Source organism: Phaseolus vulgaris, chromosome 10, assembly GCF_000499845.2.
Source record: "Phaseolus vulgaris cultivar G19833 chromosome 10, P. vulgaris v2.0, whole genome shotgun sequence".
Lineage (NCBI taxonomy): Eukaryota > Viridiplantae > Streptophyta > Magnoliopsida > Fabales > Fabaceae > Phaseolus > Phaseolus vulgaris.
The window spans coordinates 40,662,915-40,684,246 of record NC_023750.2 but is presented as its reverse complement, the minus strand read 5'-3'; the positions used below and the strand labels follow the sequence as shown (position 1 = coordinate 40,684,246).

The 21,332-nt window shown below is 31.9% G+C and overlaps 2 protein-coding genes and 1 long non-coding RNA gene across 3 annotated transcripts; 2 read left to right on the top strand and 1 right to left on the bottom strand.

Annotated features, from left to right (window-relative positions):
* Positions 1-534: 534 nt before the first annotated feature.
* On the bottom strand, positions 535-8,245 carry LOC137819680 (protein PHYTOCHROME-DEPENDENT LATE-FLOWERING). The gene is made up of 12 exons (XM_068623597.1): positions 7,904-8,245; positions 6,954-7,032; positions 6,813-6,877; positions 6,607-6,690; positions 5,434-5,514; positions 4,937-5,095; positions 4,751-4,849; positions 3,305-4,668; positions 2,823-3,043; positions 2,603-2,748; positions 2,278-2,316; positions 535-2,193 (listed from the first exon to the last, which is right to left on the bottom strand). The coding sequence occupies exons 1-12, from the start codon at positions 8,000-8,002 to the stop codon at positions 760-762; spliced, it is 3,870 nt and encodes a 1,289-aa protein (XP_068479698.1). The 5' UTR covers positions 8,003-8,245; the 3' UTR covers positions 535-759.
* Positions 8,246-13,177: 4,932 nt separating this feature from the next.
* On the top strand, positions 13,178-16,047 carry LOC137818795 (uncharacterized). Its single transcript, XM_068622404.1, has 6 exons — positions 13,178-13,457; positions 13,684-13,869; positions 13,975-14,168; positions 14,499-14,583; positions 15,479-15,544; positions 15,684-16,047. The coding sequence occupies exons 2-6, from the start codon at positions 13,786-13,788 to the stop codon at positions 15,774-15,776; spliced, it is 522 nt and encodes a 173-aa protein (XP_068478505.1). The 5' UTR covers positions 13,178-13,457; positions 13,684-13,785; the 3' UTR covers positions 15,777-16,047.
* A 764-nt stretch (positions 16,048-16,811) lies between these two features.
* Positions 16,812-19,571, top strand: LOC137818796 (uncharacterized). Its single transcript, XR_011082142.1, has 4 exons — positions 16,812-16,951; positions 17,129-17,240; positions 17,693-17,812; positions 19,140-19,571. It is a non-coding gene; the product is annotated as an uncharacterized lncRNA (long non-coding RNA).
* The last annotated feature ends 1,761 nt before the right edge of the window (positions 19,572-21,332 follow it).

The window sequence follows — 21,332 nt, the reverse complement described above, 5'->3', positions numbered from 1 at the left end:
GTTTCATAATTGGAAATGGAAATTTTAGTGTATATTTACATAAGTTATGTTTACTTTGTGTTTTTTAGTCAATAAAAACACTCCCCTCAACATTTCGATTGTAATTATCAACATTTCTGCAAAAATAAATATATATAAACTCGAGATTTTTATTAACAAACAATGATTAGGTTAGGTTTGAACACAAGCTTTGCTATTGATGTACCTGTCCATCAAAGCCATGAATAAACGTTGTATTAAAAATGTCGATGCGGATAAAAATATATTTAAGAACACTCTTTCTATAATATTTTTCCCTTAAATATGTTTTTATTAAAAACAATAATAATTCATTCCCAATTTGCTTTTTCCAAAATATATATTTTCTTTTATATTCTGGATTTTCATTTTGGAAAGGGTATTTTTGGAAATTTAAAAGTATACATAAAGTGCAGGTTAAAAAAAGTTGGGTGTAAGAAGAATTTGCCTAAAATAAAAATAAAATAGGTATATAATAGAAGCTAATATTGGCCTAAATATGAATGGGTGCAAAAAAGAACAAGAAACTATTTACAACAGACACAATAGATGTGATCCCCCTATAGTTACAAAGCAGAAGCATATTTATTCAACATGCTTTATGTTTATTTATAAGTAAATAATTATCAATTTCCGGCATACTTTAATGCACTAATATTCAACATTATTTGCTTGGTTCCAGAGTTTTCAACAACCAAAAATGGAGGGGCACTGATTTGGACATTTTTAGGCTTTGTAACTTCATTGTGCATTACTGACAGAGTTGCTCTTGTTAACACCTTGCATATCCATAGGGGAGTTTGTTATACTACTAACAGAGCCAAGGGTCTGAGAACTCAACTGTGGACTTGCTGGACAAGCTTCAGGATTACCGGCACTTATGGCATGAATTGCACCTGAGCTTATTTGGGGACTCATCGGAGTTCGTTGACTGATTTGCTGAGGGCTTGCTTGCTGCTGTGTTTGTTGGTTCAATGGTGGAACTCCCATTGATGGAGATCCCACTTGTGGGGGAGAAACAACTGCCTGCAATTGTGAACTTGTTTCTTGCTGCTGCTGCTGCTGCAACTGTTGTTGAATTTGTAACTGCTGTTGGTGTTGCTGCTGTTGTTGGGGTTGTTGTTGTTGCTGCTGCTGCTGATTCATATAAAGATTCATCCCTGCCATCATCTTTGGTGGACCCATAGGTCCAATTGGCCGCTGCATTGTATTAGCCCTACCCAACATTGAAAGACTGGCAGTGCCAGGATGCATTTGTCTGGCACCAGAGATGCCAGCTATGTTGGACTGAGGGGAACCTAACATGCTTCCACGAGTCTGTACCAATCTAAGCCTCGATAAAATCTCAGCAGATGTGGAATTTAGCGATCCGGACCTGAATTGTTGGCTTATGGAATTAGTAATATTTGAAGTCTGGCTAAGATTCATAGGATTCTGACCCGTATTTCCCATGCCAGAAATAGATGTCATTGGTGCTGAGATTCCACTTCCTCCTATTCCTCCCCTTGCACCTCCCATACCCATAGGATTGCCCATGGGTGCAAGCCCAACTAGGTTACTTCTCAAATTACCCATTCCCATAGCTTGTCCAAGTCCCATCATCATTTTCCTTTGCATTTGTGGCTGCTGCTGCTGCTGCTGCTGTTGATGTTGTTGGAACATCTGAATCTGGAGAGCCGAAGATTTGTTGAGCATGTGATTACCTAACGGCATGTTGGAGTTCTGTCCAACTGGATTTAAGTGTGAAAGCTGATTTGTCCCAAGCATCATAGGAGATCTCTGGAACTGGGGATTCTGCTGTTGAATGAGTGTGTGTTGATTTTGTTGCAGCTGCTGCTGCTGCTGTACAGTTTGTTGAGAGTCCAGTTGCTGTGGTCTTGAAGACATTGAAACACCAGAGAGAAGTCCTTGAGAAATCTGTAAGGCTTGGGGGTTTCCAGGTGGCAACATCCTTGGGTTTGTTACAAGATTCTGAGATAGGTTTATAGATGCATTATTTCCAGGAGCTGGTTTTGCAACTTCATTAGATGACTGGCCAGGTACGGATTCTCCGTATTGTTGCATTTCAACTACAGAATTATTAGGAGGCGTAGATTGATTGCCCAGTGGAAGGTTCACACGGTTTGGTTTAAGTTGGATCCGGTCATCTTCCTTCACATATCCTTCGTGTATCATCTACAATAGGAAGATTAAACTATTCAAAAAACAAACTTGCAAAGATATGTTTTAGAAGGATCTGTCTAAGATAGAGTGACCTACCTGTGAACAGAACTGTTGAGCAAGCAAATCCGCAGAATGCTGATCCACAAAAGTCACATAAATCAGAGCAATAAACTTGTAGAAACCCCCTCACATTAATATTACTGTGACCCTTTTAATGAATCTAGGATAGGCTTTATCATCATCTTAGAATGTGAATTTGGACATAACTCAAGCTCATAAAACTACTTTTAAAGTAAAGATTGCCTTCCACTTGTATATTCTATTAAAGTCCTATCTCAAGTCAATGTGGGAGTTGGATTTTATACACACACACATGTATGTATGTATATATATATATATAAAGATCTACAGTGAAACTTACAGTATTGGGTAATGTGAGGAGATAATCCTCTGCAGCTAGGTAATCAGCCTCTTCAGCATCCCCGTAATACAGAGCAACAGTACCATCAGATTTCTCGAATATTATCATCCTAGTTCGCAACCTTGGAACTACAGAAACATGATTTCCTGAATAAAAATGGAATGTCAGATAAGGAAGACGAAATATATATTTCCAAAAAGCTAGAGAAATTGCGACAAACCTTGAACTACACGCTCAGGCACACAAAATGTTATGATTCTCATTTTACACGCATTCATACTCCCACCTATAAGTGACTTTGACAAAGAGATTGAATCGTCTATCACTCCCTCGTTACTAGTTGAATTGGCAAGATGTGGTGTTATATGTTGTGTTACAAATGCATTTTGCTTCTTCATTTGAAAATCCTCGACCCTATTCTTCTTGAAGTTAAGTTGATGCCTGAAAGAAGTCCATACCATATATGTAAGAACACAAAACATGACATTGCCACTGTGTTTCAAAAGAAGGGCAAAGGCTAATCCATTAAAATAAATCAAATTATCAAAGAAAATAAAATCTACGATAATAGATTAAATATTTATCGAACCCACACCACCACAGAATATTTGCATTATATTTTTAAGGATAAATCCGTGGAATATCAGAAATATTGGATTATAAAAGACATCGAGATGCAGTTTTAAATTCCTCATAAAATACCTCATTGTCACAACTTCAATTTTTGAGAACCGATCAAGCATATTTTGAAGGCCTTGATCAACCAAACCTGAGGTCACAACTGAGGGACTATTAGCATTCAGTGGGACACTGGTTGTGCCAACACTAACAGGAGAGCCAACTCCATTCATTGCCGGAGTCTTAGGAAGGGAATTAGATCTCCGTTTTGCAGCTAGTTGTGCCTGCTGTTGTCTTTGTGTAGAATCATTTGATGGAGTTCCAACAGTGGCAGGAACCGAGACCATTGATGTCTTGTCTTTTTGTGATGTACCGGGCACAGCAGCCATTGAAGATGGTCCAAAACTTGGTCCTACTGCACCATTGGAAAATTCACCTGATTTTGAAGATAATGGGGAGTGAGGTAATGCCCCAGTCGACAACCGAGGGCTCTGAACTGATTTCCTTTTCTGATGCTGGTCATCTTTTTTTGTTTCTTTCTCTATATGCTGACTCAGGTTCCAGGCTGCCTGAGGGAAATTAGGTCTCATGAATGCATGCTGTGACAACTGATGCTGAATCCGCAACTGTTGTGGATCTAATATGTTTGTTTCCATTTCCATTTCACTCTTATTGCGGTTTGTCTTTGCACCATCTACCTTTTCCATTTCAAACTGTTCTTCCTTTGCAACCAATCTCATGCCCTGCTGACCAGAAGTAAAGGAAACTGCCCCCATCTCTTGATTCATCCCCCCTTCGAAAACCTGCTGAGAAAACTTCTGAATGCTACTACTTCCATATGGAATACCTCTGGCCAAAGCTTGTTGTTGCAATGTATTCTGCCAATTCATATCTGGTCCTTGAAGAGATTCAACATGTGAACCTATTTGCTGATGCTGCATTGATTCAACAGCAGATGTAGGCCTCATTCTTTTTGCAATATTGGTTAAAGGCGATGCTTGTCCATCTTGATTATCCCTTTTTCCATGAAGAGAAGTACTTGAGTTTGCATGATCAGCATAAGAAATCAAGACATCTTGTGCAGAAGGAGAAGCCCCTGATGAATTAATAGAAGGAACTGGTCCCTGCTCCTGCAAATTTCTTGGATTTCCAACTGCCATTGCATATCTTGATTGATGGGACATCATTGAAAAGTTAGGGATGGAAGAATCAGGTATAAAATTCTTAGGTCTCAAGGCCATGGCAACATTCGGACTAAGATTTTGCATGGATTGATTTTCATGGGTCTGCTGTACAACAGCATTAGATACAGTGTTTCCCGAATCACCAAACCTGCTAATTGAACCTTCTTGCACTCTATCTATGCATACTTTCTTCCCATGAATTTTATTGGTAGAAGTAACAGCAAACTCTGGCATATTCCTTAATCGCTTTCTTGGCAAATTGAGCTGTAACATTAAATTCAACATTATTAAGATGCACCTAATACTGAACTACGTTCATAAAGGGGAAAAAATAACTTCAGTATACCTTTGTTGGAAGTGAACTTTCACACAGCCGATCTAACTTTGGAGTAGGGTCTAGATGAAGTTTTGGTTGTAATGATTTTAGTATTTTTGATTCAACTTCCTATTATCAATGTGAACATAGCTAAGTGAGATCAATGAAAAAATTATAGGAATTGGTCATTCAAGAATGATGATGGATCATACTCACCATCAGATCACCATATGTCCAAGACTTGTCAGTAATCGATGGAATGTCCTTAACAATATTTTCTAATGACATCTTGAGGCATACTTTGCTAACAGTAGGAGAACTTTCTGCAGACTCACTACTCCCTTTTTCAGAAGAGCATCTTCGATAATCATGCACCTGGAGAGTGACAGGATTGATATAAAGCTCAATCTTATAAAAAATGTGCATCATTAAAAATTGATATTAAATATCGAATGGAAAATGCTAAGAAGCAACTACTGAAGAGGAAAAAATTTAAAAAGTGCATATTGGAACGGATAAGAAGTTGTCTATATTGTCTACAATTAATATAACTAGAAGTATAAGACAAGATATCAATATGAACAACAGAACCAATTAACCAAACTACAGCAGAGAAGAAAATTCACATCCTTTAGTAAATTTGTATATGAAAGTAAACTGAAATCTAAATGTTAACTTTAAAAGCAAAGCATCTAAAAAATAAAAAGGCTCACCTCACATATTAGTGCTCCATCAACATATTTGGCAGGTATATCATCAAGAATATCCCCAGGCAAGTGACCTGACTCAATGGCCTGCAAATACAGTATTATATAAAAAAAGGAATGTTAGTACATGAATCTTAACATAAACACACAAACTGAAATTTATAACAAAATTACAAAAAACATAATGTGTTGGATAAGCCACAGAATGTGAAGCTACACAAGGAAAGGTCTCAAACAACAGCAAATGTCTGGTTCAATTTATATTTCCAATCAGAATAATTAATAGCACGTAACAACAATTTTACAATGCTATTGCAGTGTGGAGCAGTATCAGGCAGTTACAGAGACTCAATTGGGTGGTCTTTTTCTTGTTGAAGCTGAACAGAAGCCCAGATAGCAGGTTTGTAATGCATGATAGGGGTGTAAGGTAGATGAGTAACAAAAACCCAATTTGGTCCCTGTTCCAGTGTTTTTTTGGGCTTTTGTAAAGTAAAAATGGCATCGAGCCTTGGTTAGGCCCAAAAGGGTAAACCCTAATCCCCTCCCATTTCCACAGCAAAAACAAACATCCTCACTTCTCTCTTTCTCTTCTCAACCCAACATGCCTTCTCTCTGCTCACCTTTGCCTTTTGAAATTTACTTGAGTGTTCTAATAAGAAAGATATGGTATGGGAATAAATAAAAATGTTCAAAATGATACATATATAATTTAGATATTCCTGATTGTATAGAATCAGCTCCTTAAATTTATTTCTATAATCATAACAGTAAAGATTGTGTATAAGAAAATTTTGAAATATCAGTCATCTTTGTGCTATCCCATTATAGTGTTTTTGGGGTCAGGATGTTTTCAATTTTCAGGAACTGAGTAAAGAGCGTGAAAACAAATACCAAATCCAGTAACACTAAACTCAAAATTGTGAAACTCAATTATGAAGTCATTAAAAATTGATTGAATCAAGCCAAGACTCCTAAAGTCTAGCATGGGAATTTTGATACAAGCATAAAATAATGTATATTTTAAATTAGTACAAAGTGGTGAATGTCCCACTCAATGATTAGAAATGCTTACTATACATATGGCGAAAGTGCTGATTGTCGCAGTCAATGATTGTGAACCTTAGAATTTAAAATTTAAAACTGAAAGAACACGAAATTACAGGGTTCCAAGAGGATTACCAGGAAAAGACTTTCAGATGACCTATCATACGGGTGTAACAACTTTGGAAAATCTTGATATTTTGAATGATTTTCTGCCTCATTCTGAAAATTCACAAAATAGTTAACTTCAAAAGAATACATATAAAGGTCAAACTCCAAGATTCTACCACATTTTTGTTATTCCTTCAACTACAGCAAAATATTAATTGTTGTTTTAAACAAACCTCTGAAGGTTTTCCAATAGAATAACCATCTGCAAACAGGTTCAATGTGAAAGAAGCTTCCCTCTCTGTCAAAACAAGTAACTAAGTAAACACCACACTCAGGATTTATACACAAGTGAGCTATAAACTTTGATGGCTGACCTGCTAATGAAAGAGTTTCAGATGAAGCAGATGACTGGGGAATTTGAGCAATGTTTTCACCAGCCTCAACAAGACCACTCTGTATAAATAACGATAGTTAAGGAAATCAAGAAAGCAACTTAAATTCCAAAAGATTTAACAATTTCCGTTGTTTACATTAATTTTTTAACTGAACTTATTAGTCAAACTACAGATGCTATGCCATGCAATTGCAACATAAGACAGGGTTACACGTTCTTTTAAAGAATAGAACAATAGACCAATCTACTGAACTAATTAAATCCAGAAAACTCATTTTTTTCAAATTTCACATATTATTAAGCTAGCTCCCTTAGATCCCATCTCCGGAGCTGGAAATCATAAGAACAGACACGTATTAGCTGTATGCTTGTGTGGCCTCAGCCAATCCAACCAATTGATGCAGCTTATTTACTTTTCTAGATACCGTATAGTGGCGATAAAACAAAAGACTTTACTTTCGTTAGCAGACAATGATTTTCACATCTAACCTCCTCCCCACACATTCCCTAGCGCAACTATTCTTCATTACTTTTGTGTGTAATAATCTCAGTGAAACGGAAAATAACAATGGATGAAACTTCAATAAGCTTAGATAATAAATAAATGCTGTTTTCTCTATTTTCTTCCATAGGTATCATACGGCCCAAATTTCTCTGAATTCTTGGTTCGGAACAAAAAAGATCAGTTGAGTTAGGCACATTTAATGTAGTTGAACGCCTCTTCAAACCTCAGTTCAACACATTGTGAGGAACTATTCTTCAATTTTACTTGTAGATTAGAACAACACCCAAAAAAGATTAAAAAAAAATACATATCGAAAATGACAAGAAAAACACAAACTTGAGAATTAATTGAGAGGCCCAGAACTCAATTTCCGATTGTTTCTTGAAATATCGAATCGAATTACGGTTGCACATTGGTGATCTTACCTGGGACTTGGAATTGTCGGATGCGCCTTCGTGCGGTTGGGGAATTGACTTGGGGCGAAACCTAGTGCCGGTCTTGGAGACCTTGAAGGAGACCCCCATGGTGGGGGAGCACAATTTTGTGGGGAATAGTGAAGACAAAACAAAACCCTAGAAAATTAGCAGAAAACAATGAAGGAGAGAGAGAGAGTTAAAAGTGGTGTGTTGAGTTGAGTTAAAAGGTTTCAACTCAGCACAACACAACACATATATAGACAGAGAGAAAGAGAGAGAGAGAGGAGCAGTGTCGCACACAACATGCAATGTTCATTCGATTCGATTTGTGTTGAGTTTCTTTGTTTTCCCTTTCCGCTACGCGTAAAAAATATATTATTTTCTCGAAAACAAATACTATTTATCTTTTTTTTAAATTTATTATACATTATATTTTACAAAATAAAATTTATTATTTAAAATAAATACTTTTAAAGTATAAATATTACACCTTTAGATAATATAAATTCAATTAGCAGTTAGATTCATCAATAATAAAGCTCATTAGATAATAAATTTCAAATCTATACCCAATAAATCCATTTAGAATATATATATATATATATATATATATATATATATATATATATATATTATGTTCAAACTAAATATATAGCTATAAAATTAATTAGTTAAATATATTAATATAAAAAAAATAATAGGTTTAGTTATCCCTAAATTATTTTGAATAGTTGTAGGTATACATTTTATACCGAACCAAATATATATCTATAAAATAATTAAGTAATCAGATAAATACACTAAATTCAACTATGTAAAGTAGGGTAAATTTTCTATCTAGCACCATTTACACTTTTATTTCCCTAACTAGCACTATTTTGCTTTTATTTTCCTATCTAACACCCTTTTGTTTTTATTTCCCTATCTAACACCCTTTTATTTTTTATTTTCCTATCTAACACCATTTCAAAAATAAATAAATAAATAATAAATTATTATTTTTTATAATTTTAATTTTGAATGTATTAAGAAATAAGTATTTTTAATGTTTAAAATAGTTATAAATATAATTAATAAATAAAGAAATGAGTTTTTACAAAATAAAAATAAAAAAGTAATAAATTAAAAATGTTTAGTTTAAAATTATTTTTTTAAGAATGAAGAAAATATGAAATTAAACCCTACAACAACATAAAAGTTGAATCTATAAAATAAATTAGTATTTATTTTTATTATTATTGATGATGTAATCATGTTAATTTCAAGTAAAAAATACAGGACATAATTATAAAAAAACCAAAGTCAATTAGTATTAATTAATAACGAACACACAAATAATATTGAAGTGTCTACCCTACATGCAAAATTCTAAAAAAAAAACTAATACAAATGTTACACTTAATGCTTAAAAATGAGAAGAAAAAGATGCAAAAATAAATAAGTATAGAAAATAAAAACAACAATAATAAAATATAAAAAAAACAATGGCAGAAAAAATAATAACTAAAAACATATAAGATATAAAATAAAGACAAAACAAAATAAGATAAATATACAAGATATAAAAAAAAATCCAAACAAGATAAAGACAAAAAATATAAGACGATACTAAATAAGTAGATGTTGATCCTAAAAAGAAAAATAAATTAAAGATGATCATTCATTTAATATTTTCTTCAATAATACATTAAATAGTTTGTGCGAAATGAAACATAATTAATAACGAGAAGTGCACAATCCAATAATGTTGGCATATGTTTTTTTTTTGTGTCCTGGTGTTTGACAATATGAACATTTTTTTTGTTCGATCATGTTGTTCTCTTGTGTCCATATCAGTCCTTGTTTGACTTGACTTAGGTATTCCCTTTGAGATTATTTTCATGTCAAGACTTAGGCATAATATTTGACCAGTGTATGCATACCAATACTCTTCATTTCTGAGTTCCATCAAATAGTCTTTCGTAACATGAAATATCTGTTGCGATGTTGTTGTTTTTATTTTCTATATTTATTTATTTTTACATTTTTCTTCTTATTTTTAAACATTAAGTGTAGCAATTGCATTAGTTTTTTTTTTTTAGGATTTTGCATTTAGGATAAATAGATACTTCAATATTATTTGTGTGCGTTCAATATTAATTAATACTAATTGACTTTGATTTTTTTATAATTATGTTTTGTATTTTTTACTTGAAATTAACTTGATTACATCATCAATAATAATAATAAATAAATACTAATTTATGTTTATAGATTTAACTTTTATTATGTTGTTGTAGAGTTTAATTTTTATTTTCTTCATTCTTAAAAAAAAATAAACTAAACATTTTTAATTTTATTTTGTAAAAACTCATTTCTTTATTCATTAATTATATTTCTAACTATTTTAAACATTAAAAATACTTATTTTTTATTGTATTCAAAATTAAAATTATAAAAAGAAATTATTATTTATTTATTTATTTTTGAAATGGTGCTAGATAGGAAAATAAAAAATAAAAGGATGCTAGATATGAAAATAAAAACAAAAGGGTGTTAGATAGGGAAATAAAAACAAAATAGTGTTAGATAGGAAAATAAAAGTGAAAATTAGGCTAGATAGGAAATTGAGCCTGTAAAGTAACTTAGGGAGTTTATTATTTTATCTCAATATTATATTAAAATATATTATTTTATTAATTATATCTACATTAATATACTTCTTTAAATAGTAGACATAAACTTTATATTGAAGTTAAATATACATCTATAAATAATTTGATCAATTACATATACTAATATAAAATAATATACTTAAAAAAATTGATATAAAATAATAGTATTAATATTACATCAAACATGCTTACATAAATAAACATAAAGCATTTAATATAATCATGCAAAATAATTATTATTTACTTATAAATAAACATAAAGCATGTTGAATAAATATGCTTATGCTTTTTAACTATATATGGGGATCACATCTATTGTGTCCGTTGTAAATAGTTTCTTGTTCTTTTTTGCACCCATTCAATTTAGGCCAATATTAGCTTCTATTATATACCTTTTTTTTATTTATTTTAGGCAAATTCTTCCTACACCCAACTTTTTTAACTTGCACTTTGTATACTTTTAAATTTCCAAAATACCTCATTCATTCTGAAAATTCAGAATATAAAGATAAAATATTTTGGAAAAAACAAATTTGGAATGGACTATTAAATTCCATAATAGAATTTGAAAATCAATATCTCAGGATAAGCGATTATAGAATAAAAAAATTCGTTTAAAATAAAAAAATGGAAAAAAAAAATCTAAAAGCATATTTAAGGAAAAAAATATTACAGAAAGAGTGTTCTTAAATGTATTTTTATCCGCATCTCCTTAATTTTATTTAAGGACAATTTTATTATTTCACATAAAAATTGAGAGTGTAGCTTCAAATTTGATTGGGTTATATTTTTTTTGTTTTTGCAAAAATGTTGATAATTACAATAGAAATGTTGATGGGAGTGTTTTTATTGACTAAAGAACATCAAGTAAACATAACTTAACGTAAATATACACTAAAATTTCCATTTCCAATTATGAAACAAAAAATTGAGCCATCAGTTTGGTGAAAATCTAGTAAATAATAATGGATTTTGTGTTTTAAATATTGAGGGATACAAACTATGTAGGAGAGATAGTAACAGAGACACTGATATGACACGAATATGGATACCAAGATACGTAGGGACACAAATTTATATATTATATAATTAAATTATATAAATTCACAATAAAGATTTATTGCATTAAGTATGTTTCAGTTTTTTTTAGAGCATAAAGATATTTTTTTATGGCGAGTTCAAAAGGATTTGTTCCTTATTTTCATAATCATAATAAAAATTTATACAATAAATTTAAGTTTTTAGAAAATTAATGTATTTATTTTTTCTAAAATTGTGTTAGACTTGTATTGTAATTGTCAGAAATCCAACAAATATTTTTTTAATTGGACACTTCACCAATACGTGTTTTATGAGTGTTAGTGTCTGATACGTGTATCTGACACAAACACATCATTTAACAGATGTGTCGAAACATCATAGAATACAAATAGAGTGTATAAATAACATTAGTGAATGACAGTATACTATTGTATACAAATACTTATATTTTATTTTAACTCTATTTATATTAGTTTTTATCAGGTTTATGGAAAAACAACCGAACAAATTCTACAATTTTGAAATCCTCACCTTCATCATCTCTATTAAACCATAAACCCTAAATTTTTATTGTTCCATTTAAGTGAACGCTGAAATGTAAATATTCTTTCACTTACTATTTGAATAATAATTACATTTTATTTTTTTACCATTTTTATTAATATCTATCTCATACTTCCATCCGATCTATGTTTTAGACCATTTTTACTTCTATTAAAAATAAAAAATGCACTTAGATTGATCAAATTTGATCCACACCCGAACATTCCTTAAAAAATACACTACCCCAAATTTAATTTCTACCAAAATAAAAAAAAAATTACAGCAAATTTTCCCAATTAAAAAAAACAGAGCAATAAAAAAAAATCTGCCCCTCAATTAAATAAAATAAAAAATTTAATTTGTAGCCATTTTGTATTAAAAAATGTTTTATTAACAACCTGTATCACTAATTGACGTTGCAGACGTGACATTTGGTGAGAATGTGACACTGACTCTATATTATAATATATGACCCGTAGCATACGCAAAACTAGTTACCCGTATGTCTGTAAGTAGTTACTTAGGTGAAATTTATGACCACCCACTCTCCATGAAAAAATAATAATTTTTTTTAATAAGAACCATGTATTTCTTACTTAATCGGTGTAATAACCCTACCAAAACTATCCAACCACATGTTCCTCCACATATATTGACACACGCAAAACTGGTTACTCGTGTGTATGTAAGTGGTTACTTATGTGACGTTTATGGTCACTCACTTTTCATGAAAAAAAATCATTTGTTTTAATAAAAACGATGTAACCGATGTAATACTCCTACCAGAACTGGTTACCCAGCCACAGGTTCCTCCACATATACTGGTATACGCAAAAGGTTATCTTGTATCTGTAAGTGGTTACCTATGTGACATTTATGACGCACTCACTCTTTACGAAAAAAAAATTATTATTTTTTTAATATAAATCATATATTACATCGATTAAATAATTTAACCAAATTTAACCAATGTAACATGCTCATTCTGACTTAAAAAAATATATTACACTCAATTTATTGCCACGTCTAGTCAAATGTGTGTAAAGTATGAGGACTCTTTTGTATTTTGCAGCCCAATAAAAAAAAAGACCTTAATTTCCAAAATCACACCACATAACAATGGAATCCTAATTCCACACCACCCTAACGGCACCACCGTCGACCTGCAACACTCGACCACCGCAATCGCCGCACGAACGTACGAACCGCCACCGCCGCGCGACCGCTCCGCTCGATCGCCACCACCGCCGCACTCGTTCTCTGCTTCTTCTCGAACCATCGCCGCTGCTATCTCACCACTGTCTCTCTCGGCCAACGCATCAAAGGTATCTACTCTCTCGCTCGATCGCTCGCTCAATTTTGTCTATTCATTTTTCCTTTCTTTCACCGAATTGCATGTTTCTTTGCGCTTGTTTATGTATAGGGTTTTTGTTTCATTCTGCTTATGAATGCGTGTTTCTCATGGTTGATTTTTTTTTTCCTTGTTGTATTTCTTTGATTCTTCTTGGTGGTACTTTCAGCTTGACTCCTATTTTTTTCTTTTTCTTTTAGGTTTCGGGTGTTATTCTGTTCTGTTCCAGCAAACTCAAACGCAGAAGCAGAATCAGAAGTGCAGTAGTGCGGGGTTGTTTGAGGAACAAGAGGAAGTGAACAATGGCGAATCAGGGCGCTAAGAAACGCAAAGAAGAGAATGCTCGTCACATGGCCAGGCTCCGCCAAGTCATCATCGCCTGCAACGTGCTCTCTCTTATTCTCTTAAATTGTGATTGTTGCAACCGATTTTTGTTCGATACTGTCGATTGAGGACCTAATTCTATGGTTTTCTTTTGAATTGATATATAGGTTATCTATGTGTTGCTAAGAATGTTGGTGTTCCATTCGAGTTTCACCTGGAAGCACTGGATTGGGTTGATTTTGACTTCTTTGGCATATGTTATTCCCTATCAACAGCTCGCAAAGATGGCAACTCCTGCTTACGCTGAAGATGGTGAACTTTTAGATGGTGGGTTTGATATGTCTACAGGCGGAGTTTGTGGGTATGTCTTTATTGTTGTTTCGTTTTCAACTACTTCCCGTGTTGATTGCTGATGTATCTGGGATATCTGTGTTCCATGATTCTTCTTAGTTTTGTGTTTTTTGTTGTTGGGGTTAGGCCCCTCTCAGATGTTAAAAAATAAACGGTCATCCGATCACAGAACATAATGTGTTCTGAGTTTTTTCACTTTTTATAATAACCACCTAAAGTATAAGTACATGAAATGTGATATGGGTCGTAAAATTGTTTTATGATGTCAGTGTGACCATGAAATTCACTCTCTTTATGTCTTCTGACTTGGTGTATGATGTTCATTATTAATCTTTTGCAGATACTTACACGATGTTATCTACATAACATGTTTTGTGCAAGTCATGTCCATTATATCTGGAAAGTTCTGGTTTACATATCTTATGGTAAGGCTCTGCTCACAAAAGTATCATAACTTTAAAATATAGGTTTTGTAATTTTTAATGTTATAGTTCTGCGCTAGAGCTACTTCAAACAGTCTTGTATCCATAAAGAGAGATTTATTGTACTTTTTCCTTAGCTGTGTGCATTTGTATGTACTATCGCCATCTTGTTTTGCAGTTAGACATAGGCGTGCTTATGCCCTAGGGAAGAGTACTTTCCAAGAAAGAGAGGTAGTCAGAGAGAACAAATTCCTTATAAGTGCATGTTGTGTATTCTCTATATCGGAAAACAATCAATCTACAATTGGAGAGACTAGAATGCTAAAGAGAGGAGCTGCCAAAAATAGTGTCATTTATCACTAATCCGCCTACGAAACACAGTTGGCAAATAATTGAGTTTCTTAAGCATGTTGACCAAGGTTCAGTTCCTAGTCATGTGTATAGAAAACACTTTGTTAAGAGACAAAGTTCACTTTGGTGGTCTCTGTCTCAAAAGATTAGTCTCGAACTGTTAGCTAAGAGATGTCCATGTGGTGCCCACACAAATAATTTTACACTACCCATCAATCAAGTATTAAAAATTGTTTTCTAGAATAATTTTGCACTACCCATCAATCAATTTCTCATCCAAAATCTATGAAGTCTACATTTTTTCCAAAACCATTATTTTAGATACCAAAATCAAAAGCAGGTGATATGTTTTATCATTTTCTTCAGTTTTCATTTTTTTTCAACCCTTCTCTCAATCCCACGCCTGGCTGCGTGTCTTGTATCACTTTCTACTAGTTATCTGAACAAATTTGTTTAACTGTATACAAATCAAACCTTTTTCTTAAATTTTGAAATCAAACATAACCAAGTCTGTGACATAATTTTGCTTTTGCTTGGCATTTTATAGATACCGGCTTTTGGAGCATACAAGTCCTTTGGCTTCATTAAAGGATTTTTGCCACAAGGTTCAGAGGTACGGTCACCTTGTTGATCAATGTTCATCTCAGACCACAAAAAATAACCATAGACCTTGATGTTCAATGTTTACTTTCAGACCACAAAAGAACCATAGACCTTAGTAACTTAAATTTTGTATTTCTTTTGTGAATTAGGAATCATTTGAAGATGAAAAGACCCGCAAGAAAAGGGAAAAGATGGAGAAGAAGGCATCGAGACCCAAGTTTGTGAAGACAAGAACTAGATAGTTTGTTTCAGTGTACGCACCCAGATACACTGTAACCCAATATTGATGGAGATTGCCCTGAAACTTCCACCTTATTGGGAGAACATGCTGCACAAAGTCTAAGTTGTATTTCATGTATAACATTAATTTCAGTTTTTATGCCCTCCAAGAACATGTATGCTTTCACAGTTTAGAAAAAGTCTTTGGAAAAGCTAACCTTTGTGGGATATTGAGATTACGAGTTGTTAATTTCGGGATTCATCATATTTATCAAACGTGTCAACATTTTCAAATACTCAGTGTATGAAATTTTCCTAATACTCAGTGTAGCACTGCCAAATGCTTATTTTTGTGTATTTTTGTAAGGATGAATGTTGCTGTTGTAATTATGCTGACTAATGGTTATTTTTCCTCTTATGATATCTGTGGCTTACTTTGTGAGGTTACTGTATGTGTTGGAACTTAGATTATTGCTAAATTTCGTATTGTTGGGACAGAATGGGGCAACTGTTAGTTCTTTAGTTAGTTAGAAAGATTGATTACATCAGCAGGGGAAACTAAGACTCAGATTAGAAGTTTCATTTTGAATTTGATAGTTTGTGAGTGAAAGGAGAAATCCTTTTTGAAAGCGGAAATCGAGCAGGAGAGACTCTCCTCTGTTTTATTCTCAATCATTTAACAAAATCGTTATTTCTTTTCATTTATTTTCATCTATCGTGCCCTTTCTTCTCACTTGGTTTGTAACATATAAAGTAGCAGAACTAAGGAGAAAGTTTGGGACTTGTCTGTGGGTTGTTTTCGTCCAAATTTGCTGATCATTCAGGTGACTCAAATGAGAATGTTTACAAAATTGGTATTGTCATTGTTTCCAGAGCTTTATATGTGTTCATTCATTGTGTAGTGGACACATACGGTCAGTTTATTATTTTGTTAGTTTATATTGTGCACTAATACTTGCTAGTCTACAAGTTTTGGATTCAGCTACTTTCCTATAGGCCTTAATTGTTTTAGTTATTATTCTTATTTCAATAAATTTTTTTGTCAGTCCTATTACCTTCTTTGACCACTAATATTATTCTAATCTCTCTGATTCTCTATAATGCAGACTTGTTGTCATTTTACAGGACAAAGCATATGTATATGAAATAAATAGTCTCAGTATTGTAGACATTATTGACACAGTGCCAAATATTAAAGGTGAGGCTAGAATCAATGGGGGCCGTAATTTCACTCAATTGGATACTTTAATTGTTAATTGTAGTTGGTACTTGTTAGATTATGATTCTATTATTATTCTCATCGGTTTGCAACAAACATGCCAACAAACTGCTATATATTATGCGTATAATTTTCTGAGGCAATTTTTCCCCACAGGGCTTTGTGCTTTTTCCCCTTGTTTGGATGCTTGCTACTTGGCTCTTCCCGCCAGTACTACAAAGGATCTGCATTGTTATATAATGTCATGAATCGACATTTACACTGTGAGGTTATACATAAATTTCCTTCTGAATAGTGTTAAATGACTTTGTTACTATAAAATTCATGAATGTTTTACTTTTGTATCATCCTATCTTGTAGCCTCAAGCTAGTGAGATGATAAAAACTTATGCTTTACGTTTTTGAATTTTTAGTAATAATCAATTTTTATTTACCGTCTTCATGATTTGACATGTCTTGCTTATTCTAATTTTTTAATATATTAACCAGTTACATTGCATTTGTATCGTTCTAATATGTTAAAATGCCTACTTGCATTGTGGGATTTTCTTCTTTAGGGAGCACAAAAGGAAAAGGTCGAGTTTAACTGCACATCAGCAATTCACTTATTTTATCTTCTGACAGTGATATTTTTTTTAATGGTTGACGTATGAGCTAATATATGGTTGTTTATATCTTTTACCTATATTCATAAACATTATTATCAAACATGAATTACAGATTGATGCTCATCGTTCACCATTGGTTGCAATGGCTCTTTCTTCTAATGGAATGTACATAGCTACAGCATCTGAGCAAGGTACCATAATCAGAGTTCATTTGGTGTCAGATGCAACAAAGGTGACGAATAGAAGTCAATTTTTCTAAATATTGATAGGGAATATTAGTGATGTCAACTGTTATTTCTTACAGGTTTCAGTATTTTTTTTTTCTCGAAACTACACCAAATTATTTTTGGTCATAAAATATCAATTTGTGGTACAGTTCTCTGGTAGTTATTTTTAAATCATATAAAACACAGTCCCTTAACTAAGAATGCTGATTCAAGTGTGTGGATTCTCATAATATTAGGTAGCAATGTTCGTAAATTGATTTTGCACCCTGGACATATATCCTCCATTTTATATTTTGCCTATGTACTATCTAATAGGAAACTTATGCTATTAGTATTTATACGGTTATGTATTTGTGTGGCAGTTTCTGTATTCAATGGGCATTATTGGTTGTGTTTGAGAGAGAAACACTCTCTGTTAGGGCTTGGGCCTTTATATTTGTAAATTGAGAGAGTGGTTAAAGAGAGTTGTATATTTTAAGTGAATAGGCCGTTAATCCTTCTGTTGTTTTCTCATATCCTCATTTAAGGTTGTGCACTGTCTGTCTACCAGATGAATCTTTGGATAGAACACCAATTGATAAACTAATAAAATACATCACTGGACACAAATCATACATAATACATGAATACAATTGCTTTTCCAGAACAAAGTGTCCTACCAAGGGTATTCTTTGTCCACAACCTGCAAAAAACAACACACTTTCGTAATAATACATACTATCATGTTGGTTTTCTTATAATTCAAGCCTCAGCTTTTATTCTGTTAAGGTTTTCTGGATGACTTAAATTCAATTTATAATTCATCAATACTTATTTTGGTAATATTTATAAACCTAATGATGTTTTGATTGCTTTCTTGCTCCAGTGAGAATCTCTTTTGCTTGACAGAAATCCTGATTGACAATCTCAAAGAACATGACTATATTTGATGCCGTACATGTCTTGAAATCCTGGTTACATTCAGTATATGTTATTCATGACTTTGGATTTTTACTAAATAATTAAATATGTAGACACAGATTTTGTGACCAAAGGCTGATTAATTTTTTTTTTCCTAACCATGTTATTGAAGGTAAACATGTAAAGTCTCTAGCATAAATTGAACCATGGAACTAAATAATTTCCTATAACGTAATGCTATTTTTTTTTCAAGTGCTATTTTTTTAACCTTGGATTTCATATGATCTTTATTTTTCATAATCTGAAATACTTTCTTTACCTTGATATTTTATTGTGTTATACAAACCAACCTTGTTTAGGTTTATGATTATATATGTGTATGAAATTTGTATCTTTAGAATTATTTTTTAACATCTTCTATTTGTCTTACAGCTATATAGTAATTCGCAAGGTTGAAAACTTGACCAACTCATCATCTGAACTCCTAGCTTGTAGGTGAGTGCTCATTATTGATCTTGGTCTGTTGACAATCCACTGGAACTCTTTATTTGATATCCCCGTTTTACCCCCATTCACTCATTGCTTAGTTTTGGCTTTGTCCTCTTAAATTAATTATCTGCTGCTGATAGGTTAAATTGAGATTCTGCTCGTGTTGTGTTAGCTTTTAAAGTATTTGCTTATATGTAGCTTCATTTGCCTCTTTAATATGTAAGCTTCTCTTTCACGTGGAACAAGGTTTACTGTGTTCTAGTTTGCTGACATTGATATTTCATCTATGTATATCCATGTCCCAGATGTTTTAAACTACAACTGTGCAATGTTAGGTTGCTCGGATTAAATGAGAACTCATAATCCAAATGTTAATTTGGTGGTTTGATAAAAATCAAAGTACGTTATAAAGGTGTAGAACTATCAAACCATCATGAGTGTGTTGTTTGGAAGAAGCAGTGATACAAAATTCCGTACAACCCAAATTGCTACTCATGTTACATACTTACTATTTGAAAGGAAGTATTTGGAGGCACAGTTCACTTTGTCAATTTTTCCAAAGATCCTAAGGCCATAAATAAGAGAAATGTCAGACTTAGCAAAGGAATCAAATACTTCATTAGCTCCTCTAAATTTGATTATGACTACACCTCACCATTTCATAACACATGTAAATCACCACAACTTCTGGGGAGAAGATTAATGGCATAGAAAGAGTTTAAAGAGATTTTTTCATGCCAAATATCCCCATAACTCCAGCTAAAACAGAGCAATGACCTAAATTAGCCAAACAACAAAATGCCATTATCATCTGTAATGTTTTTGAGTATTTTTTGTTCCTTTTATTTGAAAAGAAACTTATTTTTGAAAAATGAAAAAAAAATGTCATTAAAATATCTAATTCTGAACTCTCTTTTTTCATTAAAATAGCTTAAAAAATATTCTTAAGAATCTTTTTTTTTTTATCAGCAAGAATCTTTTTCTTAATGCAGTAAAAGATGTCCGCCTAATTTTTTCCAAATAAACATAATGCAAATGTTTTCTTCTTAATTGAATTGATACACTGATATATCATTTTTGATAAAAATGATATATTAATTATTATCTTATGATCATATCGTGAGACTTTAATTTTAGACAAAATTAACATACATTTGCGGTTATATATGCAATAAGTGAGCAGTTAGATCTCAACAGGAGCCCATTATCTAAAAAATTTAGAGACATGTATAATTAATGAATATAAAGATATAAACATCTCTTCAAAATATTTTATAATTTATAACTATGTTTCAAATTATACATTTGTTTTTAAATTTATGGTATTAAGAAAAGTACGCAACTTAAATTATATATTTTATGCTTAAACTATATTTGATATTTAAACAACATAAACATGTTACTCTCTTGAAATTTCATAAAAAAAATTTATGTGAAGAATTTACAAAAAAAAACTTCAACAATTTTCAAAAATACTCTTAAACCCATCTAATATATACCTATTTTTATATCTTAATTATAAATCTTTGAATGTCAAATGCACAGTAATTAACTTGATTTGATTTTGTTTAAAATGATTCATCAGAGGTTTTGACTCTTTCACTGATAGCACCAGACTTTTCTTTGTAACTTTAACCAATTAATAAAATGTTAATTTAGTAATTTAATGTAACCATTATTTATTTAATATATAGCACTTTATTTGAACATTTTTTTCTTCAAAATAGACTAATTTTTTTACGATCTAAAATAAATATATAATTAAAAAAATTTAACAACTAGATAATCTTGTGTATCACACGGTCTATTCATTATCTTTTAACTGTGCTAAAACAATAACTTCTTAAATTAATTTCTTAAATATATCATAAAATACATTTAAATGCAACAATTTTTAAATTCATATATATTAAATTTATACCACTATTGATATAATTTAATTATTCTTACTTAAGTTTGGAGAGATTATGTCAATTCTAATATTCTATGTCATATTATGATTTCCAAGAATATGTTTAATTGCGGAATACATTAAAATACAGTCCTTTTAAAAATCAATATATGTTAATATTAATATAATTTTATTTAAATTTCGTTTTTACTTAAATTTATTTGATTGGACAGGTGTATATTTGT